Source organism: Nipponia nippon, unplaced genomic scaffold, assembly GCF_047370975.1.
Source record: "Nipponia nippon isolate SJK-2023a ecotype South Korea unplaced genomic scaffold, ASM4737097v1 scaffold_10, whole genome shotgun sequence".
NCBI classification, from domain to species: Eukaryota; Metazoa; Chordata; class Aves; order Pelecaniformes; family Threskiornithidae; genus Nipponia; species Nipponia nippon.
The window spans coordinates 36,292,015-36,318,911 of record NW_028262291.1 but is presented as its reverse complement, the minus strand read 5'-3'; the positions used below and the strand labels follow the sequence as shown (position 1 = coordinate 36,318,911).

At 34.7% G+C, this 26,897-nt stretch overlaps 1 protein-coding gene across 5 annotated transcripts in view; it reads right to left on the bottom strand.

The window, feature by feature from the left end:
* Positions 1-26,897, bottom strand: part of FMN1 (formin 1) — a 188,407-nt gene that overhangs the window by 105,617 nt on the left and 55,893 nt on the right. For all 5 annotated transcript variants that reach the window (XM_087746611.1, XM_087746613.1, XM_087746612.1 and 2 more), the window contains one exon: positions 18,885-18,946. In XM_087746611.1, the coding sequence (XP_087602737.1) occupies positions 18,885-18,946 (62 nt within the window). The remainder of the gene's footprint in view (positions 1-18,884; positions 18,947-26,897) is intronic.

The following is a 26,897-nucleotide window of genomic DNA, read 5'->3' as shown; positions in this document are numbered from 1 at the left end:
ATTCAAAAAAGACAACTGCAGTGTACATAGCCACTGAAGGGACTGATCAGTAGTACGGAAATTCTAGGGGAAAAGGATCTGCAAAGGACAGCATATCACAAACTGATCATGAGTCAACAACTCCTTATTAGAATATATAAATAGAAATGTCATATGCAAAAAAGTAATCCTTGTGCTCTATTCAGCTACTAAAAGCTGTGTGCCTGTTCAGTTTAAGAAAAATGCTGTCCCTGTGTTCATGATCACTTCTATTGAAATCTGGGGCAGCTCATTCAATATTAATTTTCTAGGTTCAATCTACATTGCCTTTTGTCTCCACCTCACCCTTACTGGATAATGCCCCCCTTGTTTCCTTAGTTTCTTTCTGTTTCTATTGCTGAAGAATACTTCCACAGTACCCTTAAATTTGCTTTGCAATATGTAATTGAGCTTGAGTGTTGTCAATGGTCCTTTTAATCCTATACTTTTCTGACTAAAACTAGCCTTCCTGGCTGACGTACGTCTTTTTCCATTCTTCCATAGGCTCTCTGCTTCCATCCAATATCGATTCTGAAGAGGCTGAATAAACAGGCAGTTTAGTCTATCCCTCTCCCTGATTTTGCTTCCAAATCTGCCCTTGCTTGGCATGCAGGTTTCAGAGTTTTCACACCTCTAATTCTGACTAAATAAGATCCATGCCTATTTGCTATTCAAGCCTCACCAGTACAGCTGTACTCACAAATAAGTTTCTTTAATTTCTCAACGTTTGTCTGGTATCTGCCATCACAATGGGCATGATCCATTTTCCTTGAGTAAAAGCACCTCGACAGAGCAAATGATCCCAGCTGATTCTCAGTTCCCTTAAACACAGATATTTGTATACATGCTTAGAAGACCTGTATTGCCCTCTTCCTAAAAATATACTACTGTTAATGGGTAAAATAAAAGCCACCCCTAAAAAAAAAATCACCCCTCTTACTAAAATACATGATACTGCTGTGACACAAAGATGATTACGCAAATATCCAAAATACTGATACACTGTAACCTGGAAAATAAGAAGAGCTTTTGGAATGGCTTTCCGATATCTTCCTGTCTTTTCCCCTTACACTCAGCCCTCTGCCGTATGACTCCAGTGACTTCCTTTTTGCACCTGCTAAGTGACTTGACACAACACAGAGAAAAAAGGCAAGATATATTTTCTGAAATAATGCCGACAGCTCAGCCTTGGTCCCGAGAGACTCAGGAACATACGAAGCATATGTTCAAAGGAAGAAAAAGCCCCAAAATTGAATCAGTGTACTGTACTTCCATTAACCATTACAGTCTCAGATGATAAAACATGCAATTAATCAGAAAAGGACTAAATCCTCTCATTCAGAATATAACCTACAGGTTGTCTAAATGTCTTTGAAATGATAACGTGGATTGACACAGACAAATCTCAATACCAATGTGACAGCTTTTCTCTGTGCTCTGATAGGTGACAGAAAGATTACAGTCTCATTTAATACAGTCAATATAGTCAATTATAGTCTATATAGTCAATTAAATGCCATCAACTCAAGTATATTTGTTGTGTTACTGCTTTATATAATGTGATTTTATATGGACAAAGACTTTCTAACCATGATGTAGAATTGCTCTGCTATGAAAAGTTTTAGAAAAATTTGTATGTATGAATATGAGGAAACTATAAATCTCTACAGCAATTTACATTCAAAAATCAGTTTCTGGTTTGTTATTATTCAAGACTTATTTGCACTATAAGCGTTTAAAAAAATCCTAGAAGTGTAACAGTAAGACATAAAAAAAGTTCTCTGAAACACTGTTTAGAGCAAGCAATATGCAGAACTTCTGCTTCGAAACTAGCAAGTTAATGCTTCACTGTTAATGCATAATATTTTTTCACTAGTGTTTACAGTGCAATTCTACTCTGAAAAGAGACTGTGTAAAAATGGCACGTCTTTAATGAACAAAGCTGTTCTATGTGTATCAGAGACAGACCTCTTCTTTAACTGAGAAACACACACTTTTACTAGTTTTTACTCTAATTAGCCCGGAAAAAACAACATAATAGAGAGAAAGTAAGCTCGAGTTTTATTCCCTTCTCTGACTTTATACACTGACTGTTACATCTAATTAGTTACTTATGCCAAGCCATGAAAATGAAAAAAACAGGAACAAAGACAAGAAGACACAAAGTATCTAAGGATATGGTTTCTAGAAGTGGAAATGCTTGGCGGGGGGGGGGGGGGGACATAAAAAAAAAGAAAGAGAGCAAGAAAAGAAAAAAGAAAAAAAAAAGAATTCTTGAGTCATCAATGAAAAATATTTTTATAGACTTTACAGCTTTTTTTTTCTTAATAGTATTTTGGCCATCAAAGTACTGTGCATAGAAAAGAGAGGAAAAACACATTTTTCACAGACAGCCTCTGACTTTTTGGTTTTGTTCATTTTAAGTAATTTCATCTTCAGTTTTTGGAAGAGCTCACACTTTTTATTCTTGTATTGTGTTGACAAAGAAAAAAAGTCGTTTTTTGTTAAATCTCTGTCATTGAAAAAACATACATTTGTTTTAAATTTTAACAACAATCAGAAATTTAGCAAAGGATTTCTCAATGAAAAAAAATTAAACCTGTGCCAATTTACATAAAAATCAAAATTCCTCTCTAACAAATATCTCAACAAATATAATCAGTTAAATATGGTATATCACCATTTTCAAGGGTACACAGTAAGGATTATTCTTACACCTCATAGTAAAAAAGCTAAATGATTGACCGTTCTCAAACATTCCCAGAACTCTAAATATTTGTATAGGCTATGTATACAGAGCCCAATTCTCTTTCTAGTTTAAAAATATTAAATATATAGTTTTATAGAGGAAACGTAGCAAAAGTAGTTCGGAGGAAATTTGACCATAGCAGGTATACAGAACAGTGTTTTTCTATATATTTTTGAATATTTAGTTCTTTAACAATTATTGGCATTTGGGTAGTTGAGAAAGAAATACAGCCTTAAAGCCAGTAATTTTCGAGTACAAAATTGTTGGTATAGCACATCATTAAAATATACCCTGTTACACTGCAACATATAGAATTTTTTTAAAAATATCATGTGCATGATAACTTGTATATAGGACTACAGATGGCTTAAAATTCACATAACATTTTAAGCACTAGTTCACTTCAAATTTAATAATTTAAATATTTAAAAAATATGTATCATGTTTGATATGTTATGAAATACAACTTCTGATTTAACAACACCTGGAATTACTTGTAAAGATTGATTTGTGATTCTTTGAACAATTACCATTTCTACAAGGATTTATTATGAAGAAGTCCTCAGTCTCAGGTTACTACACTTAAGTAAAACTTATAAACAGACACCAAGCATGTAGCAATTTGATCACACATTAAAAAAATAAGATATTATACTTTCAACAATTAAGTTGCACAATTATTCAACACTGTAATTAAATTGCATTGTGACATGCCAAGTATCATAATCCAAAAACCAAAGCAGATCTTTAATAGCTTAACTATTTAAAATAGAATAGTAAAGATCTCTATTTATGAAAAGGAAACCTAGATGATCAAGTTGTATATCCTATATAAAGAATTTTAATAATTAAGTACTTGAGTATATCTGTTACACATTTAGAATGGCTCAGAATGCATCTTCCATACTTAATAGTTTATAGCCCTACTTAACAGATGGATTGCTATATTTAAACAATGCATATTCATATAACGAGTGAAGTTGTTAAAAGCTTTTTCATTGTAAAATGCATATTACTGTAAGTTTAAGGAAGTTGTGACAGAAAGTGTAATAGAAGACAGAAAACTTCATGCAGTTAACATTTCCAGCCTTTATAAGACTCATATTTACACTATCTGAAGGTCTGACTAACGTAAAAAAGGATTGTCAGTATAACTGCACAAGTCATGTGCATTATCTACCAGAAAGAACAAAGTAATGCCATCAACTTGGAATTTTGAATTCATTCATGAATTTCTCCTTCCTATGCCACCAATCCAGATGGATACAAAATAAAATAAAACGTTATATTTCTAGACTGGTATAAAGGGAAGGAGATGGTAAAGAAGTTTTACTACTTCTTCCCTCTCTCAACTTTTTGATTGTACTGAAATAACTGGTATGATACACTTAATTTCATCTTTTTCCTTGTCCTGTCTGGAAGAAAGACAATCTAACCAAGATCAACTTCAAAAAACCAAACAGGTAAATGAACAACTGAATGAATGTATGAGAAAGTAATATACTCAATATAAGTAGGTATTTAAAGGCAACCTAAGGAAAAATGATTTTTGAGAAATGAACTATGTTTTGTACTCCATCTGCTGGTTTTTTTTTATTTTTCTGCTGGTATTTTCTTATTTGTTAGAAAAACTTCAAACTGCAGTTTGAAGTGTAAACTGCACTTCTCAGAATACAGAAAATCAATGAGAAACTGAAGGTATTAACATAATAATATCTACTCTCTGCAAAAACATTCAAATTAAGCGTGGCACTTTTATAGCATTTAAATTAACATATTCTTACATTTTCTTGTCTGTTTATATATTTCTAACATTCTTCCAATTCATTGTTCCAGTTTCAGTCAAAACTATTTTTGATGTAGCCAGTAACATGTTCTTCATGCCACTTCAGAGTTAGTTTGCATTTATAACATATTTTGAATACTTCTTTTCTATAGACTCGGTTCTGCATACAAAATTAAGAAGCATTTATTAACATCTTGAGCTACTCTTCACTCTCCTCCCTCTGTATAGTATGTCAGTTGTATTACCCCTTTGCTTTGCTCCCTGAACTCATTTCCTAGCAATTCCCGGGGCTGGTTTTCTCTTCATCTTTCCTATTTCATCTTCTATGCATATTCAACTGTGCCCTACATGGGAAATGTGTCACTGAAATGACTATATTCATTATAGGCTTGTTGTCACCCTTCACTTTTATTATATTACTATAAAATGTTTCTTCTCCTAAATTAAATCCCTTTCTTCAGCAATTTGATTCTTTATATATGCTTTCTGTCTTCTCGTCCTCCTCTTAACCATTTTCCAGGACCCAGAATCAATAATGTATTTCAACAGACTATTCCGTAAAAGATTCAAACCACCCCTTGCGTTATGGACTGCACACAGTCCTATGTTCTTCTAAGCTTCAGCATTTCCTCTTCCAGCTGTTTGCGGACCTTCAATTCTCTCTTAATGTTCTATCCTCTTTTCCATGCTCCTCACAGAGTGATTTCCAGGTTGTCTTAAAGTTTGCTTTCCTCATCATGATTGCCTTGTAAATGTTTCTGTGAAATTACATTAATCTAGGTTTTGTTTCCTGCACATAGACATATCCTCCCCTCAGTCCTTTCCTTGTTAATAACTACCATTCAACCATTTTATATTACACAAATTAACTCACTTGGCGAATTTTGTTATACAATACATAGCTCACAACAGCTCATCTCTAGTCCGTGCTTTTCTACAGCTGTCCTATTTACATGTAATTTTACTCAGATGAACCCTCTTATTCAGAGTAAATCCCTCCCCCTCTCCATAACTTCTAATCAAACACCCAGATAGAACCCTTGATTTGTCCTTGAAATTTCTTGGTAATCTCTCAAAATGCTGCAAACATTATGAATTCCAATATATGGAAAAATATCTCTAATAATGTTCATTGTACTCCACAACATAATCCACATTTATGGATCCTATTATGTCAACTTTAGCACCCAGTAAGTGATGTACTCTACTGTGGCATCTCTGTGCCCACAGAAAAATCTCATTGGAATTTAAATCCTTCTTGACTCTGATATATATATCAAGCAGAAAATTATTAATGCCTTGGATTAACTAACTTCTTGCCACAGGCACATTTGCTAAGCAATGTCATCCCTTGAGATAAATGATAAGTATCATCAGTAGATAATTTAGCATTTTATGTAGATTTTATATGATTGGTAGGTAACTTACTAAATTCCCACTGCTACTAAAGTTTCTGTTCATTTGAAGGAATGTTTTTTAAAAGAATAAAACTATGAAAATATTCAGCTGACAAAAACCAATATAAGCCTGCATGTATCTCAGGTAGCAGTGAGAAAGCAATACCATGCCCACTAGAATTTTGTAAGTAGTGTACAGCAGCTACAAGAGGCCACATAACATCCAATACGTGTCATTCCATGCAGAAAGGGAGCGATCCTTGCAGAAAGTGATTGTGTGTTGATTCTTCCTACATCTAAGCTAGCTTATGCTAGGAAAAATAAATCTTACACAGTTTGTACAAAAGGGGTAGCCAGCTAAATTGAGACCTACCTGTAAATTTCAAAGAAAACTGATACTTTTATGGACAATTTCACTGGTAAAATCTCTACATATTGCTAAACTCTGTTAAACATTTAAATTCTGTAGAGTGGAATGAAGCAATTCAGCATGCAACACATCAGTAAATGTGAATGATATATTGCATACAACTTCTCTGAGGCCAAGCTAATTAAAGAATGAAGCCACACCATATGTTAAAAATTCATTTCAAACTATTGTTGAACTAGGACCATGAACAATTAACATGCAGAATCCAAACATGGTAACAACAGCCTTTCCTATCACAGACATTGTAGTTACTTCCCTATTCTGTTTCTCACTTGCAGCTGCTACCTTAGTCTTAGGCCAGCCTAGGTTACTATGTCTGTATAGATACAAAAATACTAACACCTATGATCTGTGGTGGTGTTCAAAAGATAAAAAAAAGAAATTATTGCTATTCAAATATTGTAAAATACAATATATAAAAATATAGACCGGTATTTAAAATTCTATTTTAGTTAATCACTTGTTTTGATGACAATTTACTTTAAAGAAGTTACAATATTTCTCATTTGCCAGGGGAATTATATTAATCATTACTTTTACTGATACGTATAATGATTTGGCATGTAAAATGTGAAAACAATGCAAAAAATGGCTGCAAACAAGTTGAAGACAAAGTTTCAGTGACAAAAACTACAGAGGCAGTATGGATCCAATAAGAAAACTGATTGTAGTAGAGAGCAAGTTGTCTCTGATCTTGGGAGAATGTTTTTGGACACCTAACAGCTTTTTTATTACTGTGGCTGATTAAAATGAAAAGCCTTACTACTAAAATGTTCTTTTTGATGAGTTTTTTTGCCATGAACTATAGACCTTGCAGTCCAGTGGGATACAAATCCTTTGATCCTGTGCAGTCACATAAATTCAAAGTCGTAAAACAACATTGAATTTGATTTTATTAGTGTGGCTGATGTTGCCAGAATTGTAATGCAACCTTGTTTTTCTTCTCTTTTCTTCCTTTTCTTTTGGGGAGGGGGTAGAGAGGAAAGGAGAGTTTACTGTCAACATTGCTTCACAGTATAAAGAGCTAATTTCTTTGGCAACCAGACTCCAAGATTAAGCCATTATAAAAAAAGCTTTGTAACTACATAGGAAAGTAATGATATATATCACATTCTGCGAAGTTGCAACCAATGATTTGGTTAACGCAAAAGTTGAAGCAAAAAGCAGTGTAAGTACAGCCTATGGAAAACAGTAAGTAATGATAAAGTTATATATCTATAGAAGGAAAATGGGGAACATGGAGTACTACTTTTCAATAGGAAATATTCAGCCAAATAGTGCTACGAGTTTGCTATAAGAACAAAATACAGTAACTCTAGACTTTTAGAAATTGAAGATTTTCATTCTGTATGAATATTTTTGTCTAAAAATTCTAAGAATACCTACACTGAGGAGATGACCAGCCTCTCCACCAACATATAGAGGGTTCACATGTGCAATGAAAACAACTAAAAGATTTTGAGGTGTAGCAAGCCATTCACTTCTAGCTATGGAGGGAAATTAATTTTCTGGGGCCTTTTTGATACCAGATATCAAAATAACAACAGAGGTTTGACTTTACTTTAAGGAACATAGTCACCTAAAGGAGTAATTCTCTGATTATCTCTAATTATCACATTCCTCACATGTTATAGAGAGGGACCTCAACACATCAAAACAAATGGATTGCTTGGTGAAACACTCCTTCCCTCAACATAAATATACTACAAAAAATACTACCTCTTTCTCAATAGCAAAGGAAATTAAGGTAGAGGTTAATTTCACATTCAGCTTCACGTTCAGAAAACAACAGTTTTCATTAAGTTATACACTTTCTACGGAAGAACAAAAAAAAAAATATCTATTCCTTTCCTCATAAGTTCATTATAGAAAAGATTTTTTCCTATTGACAATATACTACTTGCCTCAGTTACAATGATTAAACAGAAAATTCAAACTGCCAATATCCTTGTGAAGGCAAAGTATATGAGGAGATCCTACACGCACAAGGTTATCTTTCATAACTTCTATCTTAGTTTAACTAGGAAGCTTCCAATTCCGCAGATACTACCATACACTTTAGTGGTAAAAACAGAAGATAGTCTTTATATATTCACCAATCAAGTAACATTTAGGAGAAAACCCAACACTGTTTATAACTAGTCTTCTTTTTAACATTGTAGAGGTGTTTATGCTATACTTAGCAGATAAAGATACCAGCACACTTATCTAAGATAGAACTCATGAACTCCAGAGATTCTACCTGGATAAACAGAAGTATAACATCAATTATGGAAATCACTCTGTAATTACGTAAAAGACATACCTACTTTAAACTCATGTATACTACATATTAATTATGCATCATCCCATTATTCTAGATGTTCCCATTATGGAATTTGAAGAAAATATTGTATACACAAAAATGTGTTAAAAAAACAACCTTGGTCAATTACTTAAAAGGGAAAATTACAAGTGTGGTTGCCAGAGCAACCTTAGTTTTCTCCCTCTCCATTAATGTTTCCATATAGCGCAGCTATGCGGAAATTTTCTCTTCAATAGAATCAGTATCTCGTTCAGTGAACATGATGGGAGTTATTCCAGAAAATAATTATAAACTGTATTATGAAAAAGCTACAAGCTTTTAAGACTTCTGCATTATGTGTGCTGAAGTTGAAAGGTATATAGTGAACAAAGCATGGAACCTCAGGCAGAGATACAAGGGTACTATAGTAAAGGCATGATAATGCTGACCTGGAAAAGCAGATTCTACACTTGCTCAGACTGCAAAGTTCCTGCTAGATGAGTCACAAGTCATTTTAGTCAGTGTTTCTCAAGTGGTAAGCAATGGTACACCTTATTTTCTAAGCAACTATCTTGAGATTCTGGCATTCAATTTATACTTGCAAGGTAAGTTAAAAATAAACTGTGATATGAACATCTGTGCAAATGTAAGCATCCCAATATACCTTAGGTCTCTGTGCATAAAATATGAATAATAGTAATACATGCCTATCTGAATACATATTGTAAAATCCAGTTTATACATATGAAACATCCTGACAAATTAAAACACATGACAGTGGAAAATCCATAATGAAACTGTCTATATTCAGATCACATTTTGACTAATAAACAAGGGAGGGTATTACTTACTGACCAACAAAAATAAAATCAAATACTGAATAGACTGCATTCATTCTAGGATACATATTCTGGAGAAAATTGTCCACTTATAAGTAAAACCTGTACTCTGATACCCAGATCCAAGTCTCTGCAATCTATCTCCTGCAGTTTTCTGTCTTAATTTCCAGACTACTTCTTTCCCCTTCCAGCTTGCCAGTCCCGTCCTAGTATCTCTACTCACCATTTTCTACCTAAAGCTCCACCTCTCACATCTCCATACATCTTCTAGTCTGCTTCAAATTCCAGTGGCTTTTCTTTCACATTGCCTCATCATCAAAAAGGGGGTCAGGAGACAGGCTTCTATCTTTCAGTTTCAAAGCATCCTTGGAAGGGTGATCCCCACCTAACCAAGAGTAACTTGTGGCACCCATTAATCAGTGGAACTTAGTTTTGCCCCAGTGTTATTTTATAACAACTCTGGTGGCTTCAGTATCTTCGGTGGCTTTGTGGAAATGGTACATTAAAAATTTGGTCAGCATCAGAAGATGCAATAGGTACAATAAGCACTAGATTTGCAAAGTCAGAAGCTGACAAAATCTGAAGTCTTTACTGAATATGAGAAAAAATAGTTTTGTTTCAAAAGTTTTAACTTCCAGTTTCCGATAGATTTTCCCTCTATCAGCAAAATGTTCATCCTTGCCAGATTTGTCCCTGTTCTAAAAACAGGAATACTAGAGCCAGAATTTTTTAACTACAGAAAATTATGTATTTCATTCAGAGAAATGGCTTACAATTATTATATTCAAACAAACATCTGGTGTAGTAAATTTCAAAAAGCAGATAATTTTGGCAAGGAAGCACAGGGTACATGTTTTCAAAATCAAAATGGTAAGATAACACTGATACTACTTAATTTTTAGTGGCTTTTATACTCCCATGATCACATTTCACTTCATTTCTCTTGTAGACAATTGTTTCCTATGTTACAGAGGTCTTCCAAATCTGTCAAAATAAAATGTCATCATGTTCACAGTATGTGTTCTACTTTATTCTCCTGAGTGCATAACATATTTACTCAAGGTGAAGGGGTAAATTAACTTTCACAAACTATAATAAATGCAAGGTTTTATAATGATTTTTTTTTAGAAGAGTTTCATTTTAGCCCTAATTAAGCAGAGTGTTTAGTAATGTGCCTACATTTGAGCAGGAGCTCAGTCTTGCTCAAGTTTTAAGGCAATAAATTATCTTGTTGATCTCTATGCATATTTTAACTATATAATACCATTCGTATGTCCATGTGCTGAAACAGAGTTAAGGAGATTTTCACTGTATTCAATATACAGAATATGGTCTGTGGTAACTTCTTAAATAAACAGGAGAATCCTTGAATCAACATGTGGAATTAACAGCATTCTGCAGCTGACATGAAGTCTAAACAATCCAAGGTCTTACAGTGAAATTGTATTGATGAAATAATAGAGCAGCAATATATGACATGGCAAGTAGCAGTGAAAAAACCCCGATGCTATGAAAGAAAAGAGTCTTCCCGGATATTCAAGCTATCTGATAAGAAAACAATCATAATGTAAACATATGATTAAAGGAAAAGCAAAGCACCCATTGCTTCAAAAATATGGAAAATAGAAAGTTAGTGGAGGAGAAGATGGGGGAGAATTTTGCTTAATATAAGTATCACAGCACAGCAGAGATACTTAAAACTTCATCAAGAATTTGATTATAGACTATGACATGAATATAGGCATTATAATGTGCAAGTTTTTCAAACATAATTAAGCACTGAACTGGGGAATGTCTTCATACAACATGAAGAATCGTTCCAACCTTCCTTTCTGAATGAAGATGCAATTGTCAACAAGTGGTTCCAAAGAGATTAAAGTGCCTCTTGCTAGCTCTTTCTGTGCTTGTATGCATCCCTGTCGAGAGTTATTGTTTTATTGCTCTTGTCCTTTGCTATCATTCCCTAGTCTGCTACTCCACCTTCTCTAGCACTGGCCATGCAGATTTTTCATTACACGGTGATTTTTCTCTTGCTGGGATTTTTCTATTTCAGGAAATACATACTTTAAAGATAATCTTTCTCCCATTGTCTGAGAGCCTTAAGAGTAATGAAATTGATATTTTAATACAATTTCATAGGATTTTGGTTTCTTCTTTCTCCTATTTTTTTATGCTTTTCTCAGTCTTTATATTTTCACTGTCTTGCACTGCAGAGAGGCTCCGCACTGAACAGGGAGAATTCCTTCCTGAGGACAAAGTAGCCAAGAAGAAGATTCATAAAGACATGCAGTGCACACACAGTGGTGAAAGCATACATTTAGCAGCCAAGCACAAAAGACTGAAACATTTCAAGTTAGGCAAGAGTAGTATCAATAATTGACCACAAGCTGGGAGACCTTCCTCAGTAACACCACATGGAAATGCTGAAAAGCCTGAACAGCTCATTAGGAAAGACTGACTAATAAACCCTTGCTGACCTTGGCTGCTCCTTTGAGCTGCAAGTCCACCAGACAGAAGCATACATGATACAGATTTTCTTCTATTTGTGCATGTTGGGACATGAAAATCCAGCAAAGAACACAGAAAGCACCTTATGGATGCATTTCATCTCATAAAGGTTAAAAACAACAATCTCTGCATCCTGAAGCAAAATTTTATTACCAAAAGTCAGCATATTATCCACTTCTTAAATGTTGTTTTGTTAAGTACTGTGGCATATCAAAACTTTCAACACTATTTGTCATTGGCCCCCATATTTTAGTAGTAGATTTCAAAACATAGTGACTTCTGACAAATTGTGAAATCCCTATCCTATGCAGGAATTCACATATGCACACACAAAACTGGGGGGGAGGGGAAATTAAAAATTTCTTTTTTCCAGAAAGGAATGATAAAGATCCCTACCTAAGAGCATCCAGGTCAGAAATTTCTCAATTGAATCTGATCAAAAAAATTCCACCTTTTTTTTGTAATAGACTATCTACAGAAGAGAAGTTTTAGACAAATTCAAATATTTTAAAATGTTTTGATGAGGTGTTAAAGCATCTAATTTCTGATGTTCTTTCTGAAGTGGAAATGACATTTCAAAATGACATTTCACTTTTACATATCACTAATAAACATTTTAAATTGTCAAAATAAAAGTGAAATCACCCACTTCTATAAAAGAGTTCTTTTGATAAGCATTCTGGCATACAACAGATTTCAACACTATTCACCATTGCTTCCTACAGTTGAATTACCAATTTCAAAATGTAGCAGGGAGAAGCAGCACCTCTTGTTGTACTCATGTTATAATTAAAGAGCAATGGAAGCATTCACAAATGGAAGCACACTGACCGTGAGGGAAAACGAATGGGAAAGTGAAAAGGCAAAGAGCCAGGGAAGAACTTGTGAAGCATGACAGATGTAAAAACAGATTTGTAAAATGAAAAGGTTGTCACATACCTAAAGCTTTATTGCTTCACTCAGTAACTGAGAAAATGTTTTTATGCCTTTGTGATCTCAGTACAACATAAAAATGAATAATTTTGAAATTATCAGACAACTTTGACTGGTGCTATGACTTTCCCTTTCACATTCCTTTTTCTTCCACATTTTTCATTCCTTTTCTGTGGCACTTTGAGGCTCTGGTTTTTAAGCTCAATTTATGATATGAAATTGTTTTCAAAGTTAAGCAAGTTCTATGAAAAGGAAATGACTTTCTATGCACTTCTACATTTCAGCTCTTGAAACCTTCACAAAAATCCAAAAATGCGAACATTACTAAGGAGACCACAAAGGTCACTACGAACACCCCATGATACATTCTTTAAACAAGGGCAGCCTGTTCTTTCATAACGTCACAGGCAGTTACACACCAACTGCATTACCGTTCACCATTTCCTAAGTTTCAATATGTTCATAACTGTGTTAGATGCCACTACAGGTATTTCTTTCTAAAATTTTTAGTGAGATACTTTGAGAGATGTAGAAATATTATTTTATTATATAATATTTATTATATAATTTACAAGCTATCTATAGTTTATATTTTATTGTTCTCGAATAGCTATCATTATTTCTTAAGGAGTATATTATATAATGTGCATCATATAATAAATAGAAATATTATTATAAAAACCTGTGATTAATGGCTAAAGATGCTATTATTCTTAGTTTGGGAACATAAAAGATGTAGTGAGTTGGTGGAAGCCTAATAACCTGTATCAGAGAGAAAGATCCATGCATAGGGTACAGAGTTATAGGAGAGCTTAGGACTTTGATTCCATCTTCCAAAAGCAGTATTAAACTTCCATGTAACTGAAGATGAAGGTATATTTGGTACCCTTGTGCTAAAGGGAAGAAGAAGAAATTAGGAAAAAAACTTTTTTACTCATTTTATGAAATGAACTTAGTGAAAAAAAAATTAAAAGTATGCTGCACCCTTGTGCAGCTATGTGTTGGATTAAGTACTGCAATCAGAATATTGTTTTCAAGATAATTCCTTCTTTTCATAAGTCAGTATTCCACTTATAATATTTTGACTTAATGTTAAGTCGTTGTCATCTATTTAGTTGGTTATTAGATACTGTAGACTTGGTTCTGTAGGGAAAAATACTATTAAGGTGATGACAGCTATTACTTATCTATTGAGCAGCTTCGATTCTAGTTTCATAAGATGCAAGCTAATTTCTGACCTCAAACTAAGACTGTGCCAGATCCACAAATAGCGGGCAGGATGTTACCACCACACGTACTCTTGCAGTTTAGAAGGAAGGCTTTGGGAACTTCTTCTGAAAGACTTAGCTGACATCTAGCGGCAAGAAAAGTAAAAAATTCAACAGTGGAGAACAGAAATAGTTTAATGTCTTAAAAATACAGCATTCAATTTTTTGTAAGTAATAGGTGAAAAATTCAAGAAATGCTTTGAACACAGCAACTAGTAAATGTAGTGAAAGGTAAATGGGTAAAAACTAAGTATGTACCATCTCTACTATATTACCCTTTCTAAATATTATCTTCATGTGGATGACTCAGTTGAATTATGTTACATTAATGAACCCATTAAGAGATATTATGAGTTATTCTGATTGTTATGCAATATGATATGGTGCAGGTTCATCAATAATTAATTGACTTGGTGCAATAAATGTTGTAATCTTAATTTAATTAATATGCATGCTACACAACTAGAATTGATTTCAAGTGACATCAAAAAAAGCAACAAAGCTTCAAGTTACTGTGATAACATAAAGATGACAACATAAAATAAACACAATACTGTCATTCACCCTCCCTATCCAGTGATTGTTTTACATCCTTCAAGACTGCTACATTCACTGCAGCTTCAACTGTCTACAGAATCAGCACCAACCCTTTCAAACTGGTAGTATGGGTAAAGCTCTGGCTGTACTCTGGCTATTCCATATGAAGTTTATAGGAAATGAACATAGCAATTAACAAATCTTAAAGAATAAAAATCCATTAGGAATTTCATTCACACAGTCAAGGAAAAAAATAACTTCCAAAAGAAACAGTACGGAAGTACAGGACACTTTCTATTGCTAAAGAGTAAACAGATCTCTCACTCATAAGGCACTAGATACAGGTTTCAAGGGACAGATTCGGGATAACTTTGCTTGCTTTCACCTTCAGAAGACAGTTTAACAATTTTTTGAGAACTTTCCCCTACTCATACTTTCCAGGGCTCGTTAAGATTTTTCTAGGCATTTTAGGAATAACAAAGAATAAGGGTCTCACTCCTACTCTTTTACAGAGAAGGTATGATGATCTATGTTCTTCATAAACGCAAGATATGGGATTTGGATCAGTTTGCAAAAGAGCTGTTTCAGAGGAATTTCTGTCTGTAGGTTCCTTCAGTGCATAGTATGAAATCACATTTAACCCAAGCGTTTCCAATAGTTGGGATATCTACCACCATATTTTTCTGTTATACCCTTAAAGAATAAAATGCAACAAGTTATTACATTAAATCACAACACAATTTTACTTCCCTATACATTCCCATATGGAATTTTATAATGTAAAGTTCCATATGTCCAGCAGTATGTAGTAATTCGTATTTTTTTTTATTTTACAATATATCTTTCCCTTCCTTCACATAATGAAAAGCCACAAGAAAGAGAGTATACGGACAATGTCTGGTCTTCTCTAACGTATTCCATTTTTACCAGTGCAAATGCTGGTAACTGAAAGAATGAACAAAGATCCTGTCTCTTTGCTGTTACATTTAAATATTACAGACAAGCGATTTCAGGGAAAAGCAATAGTTTTTAAATTAATCACAAAACTCAGGAAAAATTCCTTTGAAATTAAAGACAAAATAATAAAGGTTAACAATAGACATGCAGAGAAAAAAAATTTGTTCTTTAAAATGTTTGAACATCAGGGCCACAGAAGAAAGAAAAAGCCTGTTTCCTAAAGCAGACAGGGTATAAAAAAAGGAAACAAAAATGTCTGAAATGACACCCTTTCATTTAGAAAACTACCAAAAATTAGAAGCAGAACTAACAATTTATGATTTACTAAAGCAGCAGGACCATGTAGCAGCATCTGACTCTCAGATTTCACCCACTATAAAAAATAACATGCTGATTTGACATTCTCTTCACAAAATTAATAACTTAGTGTTGACCTTCTTTGGACACAGGACATATTAAGAATATGGGAATTCAATATTTTCAGCCTAAGTGTTTTTTAGATTATTAGTCTGGCACTATCTAGAAATTTTCACATGGCATTCTACATGTTTCAGAGAAATAAACAGCTCCAAAACAACTGTACAAACAAAAAGGATGCATCTATGATGGGTCACATTCTAGTACAAGGAATTCATTGTCAAGGACACAAAGAAAAAGAACAGGAACACTACTCAGATGGCATAGCATTCAGAAGTCACAGAAGCATGTGATACTATAATTTATTCATCAGTACTATATACCATAACCTGTGTGCAGACTCTATTTCAGGAAACCCTTAAAACACTAATTGCTGGAAATGGTATACTAGGGAAACATTTCTCAGTAATTTAGTCACTATGCATCTTTTATGAACCTGATGCCTTACACCAGGCTGGGCTGAGGTCCAAAATTCAAGCAGCACACTGTTAAAGAAGGGGCATGGAGGCAGTGGTAGTAGAAGCAACAAGGAAGAGACAGTGAAGACACTCAGAATTGCCGAAAAAACCCAACTCAAAACAAAAAAGCACCATACAGGAAGAAGGCATTATCCTTACATTCTATATTTCTTTTATGTGTTATCTAAGCACTCACTCCTGGTCACTGCTGGAGAAAGGATACTTGCTTCAACTGGCCTTTGGTATAGGAAGTTTTTATGTCCTTCGATATTGTAAAAGGAAAAATCACATTATATCTCAGGAATCATCAGTCTTACAAACTTAGAAACAGAACTCTGTGCAAGGTCTCCAGTAACTTCCGAGTAACTCCAAAATGGAAATCCAAAAATCTTGTTTGAATTATGTCTTGCATACAATAAATGTAAGTATTATTTTTCTAAATCAATTATTTTTCTGATCATTGTGATGTAGACCTTACACTTCACGGCCATTACCTAAAGGCCTACAAAACATTCATATCACCTTTTCTGGTTTCCCTTTGGAATTACATAGTGTAAGATAAAACAGTACCAAACATGACAATAATCACCAAATGCATAGGAAAACATGATCTGTAGGACATTGCTGCTAAGAGTGCATAAGTCTTCTACTAATCATGGACAGCAAATATTTGCATTTTAGCTCATTTCTAATTAAATTTACATACATATATAAAATGGTGCGATTTTATGGTGCTGAAAGTTACATTGCAATTTCACTTTTCTGGAAACAACCCACTCAGAATTTCCTTACTACTAAACAAGATTATAACATATAAACACAATTAACCATTAAGCCATGATGATATTTGAGGAAAACTCAAATAATCCAGATAAAAAATAGTAATCTGATTTAAAAGAGAATGTTTATATCATTCAAAGTTATGAGCAGCAAATAAACATACTCTTATGGAAAACAAAATGTGCAAGACTAACATCCTTTTAACGAAAGATGAAACTGGAGAGATGTGTGATTTTTCATGGATGCCTGCCAGTACCTGTCTCCTCTGCCTCTACTGTTTCCAGGGTTGCTGGAGATGCACAAACACATTTTGCTCTCCCACCGAGACTACACGTTCTCTGAAATACTCTCTCAAAATGAATAAATCCCCCTTGCATCCATCTACTGTTCTTGTGGGGGAGAGTTATGCTATCCTTCATAAGAGTTATTATTAATAAAATTTATTGTACATTACTGTTGTATTTACTTCAGTGCTAGCTTGCATTCCCCTGTGCTGAATTTTAAGAGCTGCTGCACAGACCAGAGACTCCTTGCCTGCCGTGTCCACTCCACAAGCTGCTACCACCATTCCACCCCTGTCTACTCAAAGACCTCATGGAGCTTTCTCAACTTCATAGGTTTTATGTCCATTATGTCCTGGCGTTTGTGCAGACACAAAGACATAAATACTCTGTATAATACAAATACTGCACTTGTACTAGTCTGATGATTGCTATATGAGGTCTGCCTAATGACATGGTCAATGTATCAATATACTGGATTATCAGACTCCCTGTGTTAGCAAATTTGGTTTTTTTCCATTCTATTTGCTTTAATGATGACAAAGAAAATACGAATGTTTTGTACTTGATGACTTGTACACTAAGGATTTAGCATATAGACCTGTATTAGAACACAGTGCAGCTGTGTTATACTGCCATTTAAGTTCCTGCTTTTATGATAAAAACACTTCCTTGTAATATTTCACTTTGCTTAGCAGAGTAAATCATGCCAAGGGAAAGGGATTTCTAATATTAAACTTTGTTATTTCTGATTTTGACAATTAGACAGTTGGTCAAGTTTACACTTACAAAACCAGACATCAGTAAAGAGTGTTCAATACAAAATTTCAGACAGTTTCACAAATGGAATTACCATGCCTATTTTTCAGTCTAAAATTACAGAAAACTGCTTCTACAGAAGTATGTTTCACTGAGAAAGAGTGAGTAGTTAAATGCCAGTGCCTTAATATAATAAGCAAATATAAAAGTACTGCACTGGTGAGTTAGAGAGAAGAATTTAAGAGTAAAACAATAAGCAAAACTACAAAGAAGAAACATGTAAACCTCCTTTTTGCCATCATATATGAGTCTACGTATGGATTTTAACTAGATTAATTTTAACTGAGTTGGCAGTAAACTGAAAACAACTTTTAGAAACAATTAAATTCTTAACATTTGATGGAAAGTATATGTTTGCACTACTTAAATCTGTTAAAATGCAGTAGATCCAGGGAAAGAAAAAAAATCATTACAAAAGTATACCTTTAATGTTTCAATTTCTTCTTTGTGCTCCCTCTTTAAATGCAAAATGGCAGCTTGGTACTCTGTAAAAATAGAAAAAGTACATTCCATTAGAGTCAAAAAACAATGTGCCATCTTCAGCATAGTACATTTCATATACCACCACTGGGTCCAGAACTCAGATGTAGGCTCTCAAATAAAAGACCTTTTACCATGGTGATGGAAAAGAAAATCTAAACACAGTAATTAGCATTATTTTCTAAGACCACATGACCAGATTTTCCATGGCGTTTCTGAGAGCAGAGGATAAAGCAAAGAGGTCTTCCATGCTGAGAGGAGAAAATGAGAGGAAGATATGTCAGACTGAAATAACAAGAGGAAACTTCAGTTTTGCTTAGCTTTGCAGATAAATGTTGAGCTGATAGGATATTATGATATACACATGCATGCACACACACACACCTGAATGCTAAAAAACCATGCATTAAATACAATGATTTAAACTGAACTGTAAACATACAATCACTATGCACAGGCAAATTGCATAAAAGAGCAATGACAAATACCAATGAAGACCTGGAAAAAACCCAACAGCAAGAGAGAAAAATATTTCTTTGTCTTAATTCTATCATATAAAGATTAATTACAGGGCTTAAGTGCCTTCACAGGGTACTAAATAGCTCTTCCATTTAGTGAGAATATAATAAAATCCAAAGGTATAACAAAATTGAAAGCATGAAACTTAAAGCCAGAGAAATTCAAATCAGCAATGAAAAAAATAGGAGTCTGGGCATTGATTACACAGATTTAGTGATGGCTGTAATGTTAAGGTGTAGATTTACCAAATGGACGTCTAGAACTTGGGTCTCATACTATGGTTTCCATCAATCCATACCATGGCTACATTTGGCCAGACAAAGAAAGAGAAGACCTTTCATTACAGATGTGTAATGATTTAAGAGAAGCTTGTCTTCTGTAAGACATTGGCCCAGAAGCTACAGCCCTCCTCAACAAGCAACTGGAGTTCATTCTTAGACCATCGAAGCCTCACTTCGATCTGCTTCCAAATCAAAATTCATCCAAAAGTGTATTTCCAGTTCCCTGGCTTGGCTTCTGCTTCCTTGACTAAAAAAGGAATCAAATCCTAATTTAAATAAGGATTGAAAAAAGTCCAAAGACTTTAAATTTTACTGTCAATGTTCTCTAACACTAAGGGGTTTGTAAGGTCCCTGGAACAGTAGAACCAATACAACAGCATTAGAACATCAAAGGATGGACCAAAGCACCAGATCAGTAAAATATTCCAGTGCTTAGGTGCTTTTTTCTTTTTTTTTTTTTTATTTCTTCTTTTTTTCTTTTTTCTCTTGAGAGCACATGGAATAAATAGGAAAGATTGACCTGGTCATCACCCTGAAATCTGTATGACGTGGGAGCTTTTAATGCAAAGCTATTTTTTTCAAATGCAGGTGAAGCTATATACAAGCAGCTGAATTGATATACAAAATGAAAAGGAAAAGGGATTGATATTTTACAAGACACAAAATATAAAAATTGGGTGATTCCAACTAGTAATAGTAATCCTCCTTCCTCTCTAACAGGCTTCTACTTAGAGCATGGGAAAATTGCCTGACTGCTCTGCTGGAATCACAACTGGTTGGTTAGGTCTACGGACTTTTAGATTTTCTGCTGTTAATTCCTTTGACTGGTTGATATGCCCTCTGGACACAGCCTCTGCTTATCCATTCACCTAAACAGGACCTAACAAAACACCTGCCTCTGGTCCCCAGAAAAAGTTGTGACCCTTCCGGCACCTCAGCTGGTTAAGCACTCACTCAGTTTGCAGGGCATGAACCTTATGAACATCCTGCCTTGAAGTTTAGCTCTTTAAGGTCACATGATAACTGAAGCAAACAACAGGCTTTGAAAATGCTGCTAACAATCAGTTCTTAGTTTGGCTAACAGAAGGATACAGATCTACAGATCTATCTTAACAAAAGATCTACTTTCTATGTGGGATTGCCCAACGCTTAACATTCTTTGGGATTCGGGTAAGAGAGTCATAGTTCACATATGCCGACATAGACCTGCACTGGCACCAAAAGCAGATTTTTCACCATGTCTACCCATTCCCAAGCCTCTGTTGCTTATTTTCTTATCTTGGCACAGATGTTTGTGCAGCCAGAGAACGATGGAAGAACCCCCATGGATGAAACCTAACACAGCATAAAAAGTTAAAGAATTTTTAAAAAATTAAGCATTTGTCATTTTTGCGACAGACATTTTGCAAGATAACATCATTTTAAGTTATTTTAGTTGGCACGCGCTTTTCGTTACTTCTCCTAGATGAAAGCTCCTAAATAAGTTCTAGAGATTGCTTTGTTTAATCTTTGTTCTAAAGCAGAGGTAAAATAAAGAGTAGCAATTCTTTTATGGTTTACTTATTCCTTAAAAATATGCTTAGAAAGTACTAGATTGTAAGAATTAATAAACCTAATTCCTTACTTAAAACACTGCTACTGCATAAAAGCAAGTGTACCATAAATTGATATACTGTAACATATTTAATAGATTGTCTACTATGCGATAAACCGACATTCTACAGCATAAGCTTTTTTTGTTTATTTCTACCTTTATATTTCTTTTTTAACTAGAATAAACTATCTATTGGATAGAAGCAGACACCCAGCAAAGTACCTTTTTAATTCTTCTCAAGAAAACATTTATTTTTGTGCGTCAGATATTATAATGAAAAAGAAATCATATCACAGTTATAGTTTTGTATAATACAAAGCAACCCATGTCCATTCCTTTCATATTTTTTGTGAAGTCACCTTAATTTGGTATAATTCTCCACGGATAGTTAACATTCCAAGAAAATATCCTGCACACAGAGATGGCAATCTGAATCATTTCTTCATGAATCACACTGAAGAATTTGACTACAAAGAATAATCGCATCTATATAATTCCAAAAATCAGTTTCTGAACATACCGGCAACAGAATAATAAAGTTTAATTATGCAATGGTGTTGGAATGCTGCTTACAATGGTAAAATCACAACAGCAAAGTAAACAATGATGACATGTTAATGGAAGGAACTGTACTGTGGACAAAATATAGGTCAGGCTTTATGAACCACTGAGTTCTTAAATTCCATTTAACTCACAAAACAGATTCATCTAGACTACAGAAACAATCCAGAAATACTGTAACTCTAAATTATCTATGAGTGATTTGTCTAGGTTACGAATTAACTATGCCAGAGTTTTAGAAATCTGATATGGCTCTGTGTGTAGCCAGCCTGATTCTCACATAATCATTGTCACTCATCCAGCCTTATTAGTTAAGACACATGAGAATATGTGGATAGTTCTCAGAGCCAGCTGAGATATCAGGTTGCAACTGAACTGTATGACCTCCCACTTCCTGCTGCTGCGATACCTTAAGGACCTTCAAGACTGACATGGAAATAAAGCTTCTAATCACAGAATGGCTGAGGTTGGAAGGGACCTCTGGAGGTCATCTGGCCCAACCCCACCCCTAGAGCTGGTTGCCCAGGACCATATCCAGACAGCTTTTGAATGTTTCCACAGATTTCCATCCTTCTCATCCTCTCTGGGCAACCTGTGCCAGTGGTCAGTCACCCTCACAGTGAGAAGGTGTTTCTTGACGTTTAGCTGGACCTTTCTGTGTTTCAGTGTGTGCTCACACTGGTCCTGTCACTGGGCACCACTGAAAAGAGCCTGGCTCCGTCTTCTTTACACCCTACTTTATAGATCCAAGCTGATCTCGTGTCACAAGGTGACTCTTTACTGTATTCCATGCCAGCACATCCCCTAGTTTGTGTAATGTCAGGGGGGGTGTATTTTCTGAGGTTGTAAAGTCTTTCATTACGTTGGATAACAGAAGGCTGATTGTACAAACATCCTGTTGTACTTGCCTGATCTCCAAACATCCTGCTGGGAAGACGGTGGCTGTAGGGCATGAATAAGTTAGCTATCCCTAATGCAGATATTACTCTGAAGGGATTTTGAAACAAACAAATCCGATACAAAACAGATGGAAAGTGCTCCTATCCTGAAAAATGACCACAAGCAAATTAGGATTTCATTACTGAGAAAACAATTAAGAATGTTAGTCCTTTACATAAGGCAAACGAGCAAAAAAGTAAACAATTTCACTGCATAGATTCAGCTCCAACCAGCTCTAACTCTTAATTTTCTTTACTACTTCTAATTTACTACTTTTTCCTTTGTATTGAGAGGATTTCATCCCATGAAAAATTTAATTAATGATGGAATTTGTTGCCCATTTGGGCATACTCTTCACTTAAGCAACTTGATGCTTCCTTCAGTCAATAATCTAACCCACTGCAGCTAAAGCAAACTTTCATAAAACTAGATGTTTTTTTCTAAGATAGTGAGATAAAGCAGATATACATTATAAAGCCTTAAATACAAATATTTGTTACATCTGCTGGTAGTTAGCAATGTATTTTAAAATACCAGGTTAGTGAAAACTGTTTCACTGAAATACTTTTTCTAAAGTAACATGAAACTTGGCAAAGTACACAGGAAGCTGTAAGTAAAAGAAAATATCTAGTTTGGGAAGATAAGCTCATTGTAGACCATTAAAGCAGCAGAATGCTGGAAAAAGGAGCTGAAGTTCTTACCAGAAACAGATTCGGTTTCCAGAAGACACTCCAAAGTGCAGTGAATTAAGCAAAAACATCTTACTTCGGGATTACCCATGTCACATATTCCTAATTTACAGAGGTTTGGGGGCACAATGCAAAGTCTATTTTTGTTCCTATTTCTACAGGCCCCTGAAGACGTAACCTGAGAACTGCCACAGTGCAGAGCGGTGTGACTGTGAAATAAAAATCATTTGGTTTCATAGTGAACAAAATTGTATCTCTATTGAGACAAGCCAAAAGCCTATTTCGCCTAGTATCCTGTCTCAGTAGCCAAAAAAGCAGATGATGTGAAAAATTAAAAACTGGCAAAAAGCTAGTAGTACTTTTCCGGTACACTCTTCCAGCAACCTGATTTGCAATTCAGGAACTTTCTAAACCAGAGAAGTTGTTTGCATATTTAGTAGTTTGCAAGTGGATTCCTCTTCCATGAATGTGCATTGCTGATTTTAAAACTCCTGCAAGCAGACAACGTCCTGCAGCAAAGAATTAATTGCACATTAGGTAAAGACCCTTTTGTTTATTTTGAATCTGCACCTGTTAGGTTCATTTGATGCCTTCAATTCCTGTGCTGGAAGAAACAGTGAACAACTGTTCACCATTTATGCATTTGCTGTTTCTTCTGATTTTAGAGATCTCCATCATATGCCCCCTTGAAAGATTCATCTACATAGGCTTTCCTCATAAGGAACATGTTCCATATTGTTGATCAAATTTGCTGTCCTTCCTTGAACCTTTTATAGTTCTACTATCCCCTCTCTGAGTTGACAAGACTACAGCTTCTCATGAAATTAAAAATGTGGACATTTATACAACAGTATTATGATGATCTAGAAGATTTTATCTTCTTTTTCTTTCCTACTGCTTCCTACCACTTCAGTTGCTTTTTGATCACTGCTGAGCACTGAGCTGACATTTCCCAAGATCTATTTTAACATCAAGGTCTTGTTTTTAGAGAGTGATGGTCAGATCAGGGTTCATTATTCTCTGTATGTACTTAGGATTTTTTTCCTCAAGTGCACATCTTAATAGTTCCATATTTTGGATTTCCTTTGCCATTTTATTGCATAGTCCCTCAATCTTAAATTTTTTTTACCTTTATTTTTTTTTTAATTCTCATGAAAAAAATTTGCATTCTGATGAGAGAATGCTAAATTTGCATTCAGGTCTTATCTTCACTACTCTTACTAACTTCATATCAGCTGCAAGCTTCCCCTTCTCAAGTCTCACTTTTCCAGATCATTTATGAATATGTACAGAGTGTAGAATTGCAGAGTGTTTGCACCCTCGGCAAGTTTGCAGACGATACAAAACTGGGAGGAGTGGCTCATAAGCTAGAGGGTCTCGCTGCCATTCAGAGGAACCTCAACAGGCTGGAGAAAAGGGCTGACAGGAACCTCCTGAAGTTTAACAAGGGGAAATGCAAAGTCCTGCACCTGGGGAGGAACAATCCGGGCACCATTACGTCCTGGGGGCCAACTGGCTGGACAGTAGCTTTGCAGAAAAGGACCTTGGGGACATCAAGTTGAACATGAGCCCACAACGTGTCCTTGCAGCAGAGAAGGCTAACAGTGTCCTGGGCTGTGTTAGGAGTTGTCTTGCCAGCAGGTCAAGGGAGGTGAACCTTCCCCTCTACTCAGTACTGGTGAGGCTACACCTGGAGTGCCGTGTACAGTTCTGAGCTCCCCAGTACAAGAGAGATATGGAGCTTATCTAGCTCTAAATATGCATTGCAATATTCACTGTACATTAAATGTTATCTCTTGTAAAATCATAATTGTCCTTTTTTTGTATTGTTTGTTTGAAACATTATTCTCTACTATAGATAAATATAATTATGATTAAAGCAAGAAAACCGGGAATAATTTCCATAATGAGTAAATATATTATACATTCCGGTGACAAGAAAATAGATCTTTGATTTCTTGAAAATCTGAAGGAGACTGAGAAAATGTAAAATTAGCCGCTTCCACTGGGTGGCAGCTTTGTACTCCATTAATAACCTTATTTTTTCTGAAGTCAAATTATAGTTCACCAATTTATGGATATAGATATACTATTCTTTTATTCTGGATGTGAACTTGTTATCTCATTAGTTTTTCCTCTAGACTTTTATTTTGATACAGTCTTTTGTCTTACCTTTTTCCTAATGATTAGCTTGTTAAATTTATTTTGATAGTAACATGTACATTTGAAATTTCCTTGTTCAACTGTATGTTTCTAAAAGGTGCTTGGGGAAATAAAGCCACAATTTCTGGAGTGATCAACTAGACTAATGTCCTGATCCTCTTCTGCCACCCATAGATATAGTCAATATTAGAAAGTATCATAACTTTATTTCCAGTCCTACTATATTTGGTTCTACATACACACAACTGCAGGAAAAATTAATTATAATTAGTATTTTCTCTGATTTTAAAGAAATATTTTAGCATTGAACATTGCAAAGACAGAACCAGTGCAAATCTGATAACATTCTTCCTTAGCTAACTTTCAGATTTGGTATCAGTCTGCTTCATGATTTTAAAGTATGTTGGCAATACGGATCATATAAAGATAACATTGACTAAAAATATATAAGCATACCAGGAAAAGAAATCTGGATCTAAAAGCAAGGATTTTTTTATAATATTTTCTTTATCATAAGGTACAAAATGCTCCAGTTAAAGCATGGAATTAATATCTACAACAAAGTAATGGGTTGCAAGAGAGAAATGAGATTGTGTTTTAACTAAATACTCACTGCAAGGAGGAAGCAACTCTGTGTCCTGTAATTGCATCAAACATACTATGTAAACAGATAAGAGAATTATTGTGGAAGCAGAATGGAAAAGCCGAAGAAGCAAAACCAAACAACTAAAAATGGGTGAATAATTAAGATGGACAAGAGGTGAATAAAGGGCTTAAAATGCTCTAAGAAGGCAGAAATGGAATTCGTTATAGAATCACAGACATCAACTGTGTGAAAACAACAGAGTATCACGTATTGTGGAACAGTGGACAAATGCCTACAACCATTTACACATCACATCTGCTGGAGCAAAGAGTATTCGAATACACTAAAGAACATTAGGGGTGTGCAGTTACGACAGCAGAAGGTTTTATTCACGTTGTCTTGAATAGCAATTTAAACAAAAAAGTACCTGGAACCCAAAAAGCTGAGAGATACCAAAACTTATATATGGGGGAAAGGGTAAGGCAATAGAGAAAGGTTGCTTATCCTGATGTAAGTTATACAAAAAGCACATTTTTTTTAATACTTATTGTATTTTATAACTGTGAGTTTTAAACTTTTAACACAGAATAATCTGAAAGAAAGGAAGATGTATTGAATATATTC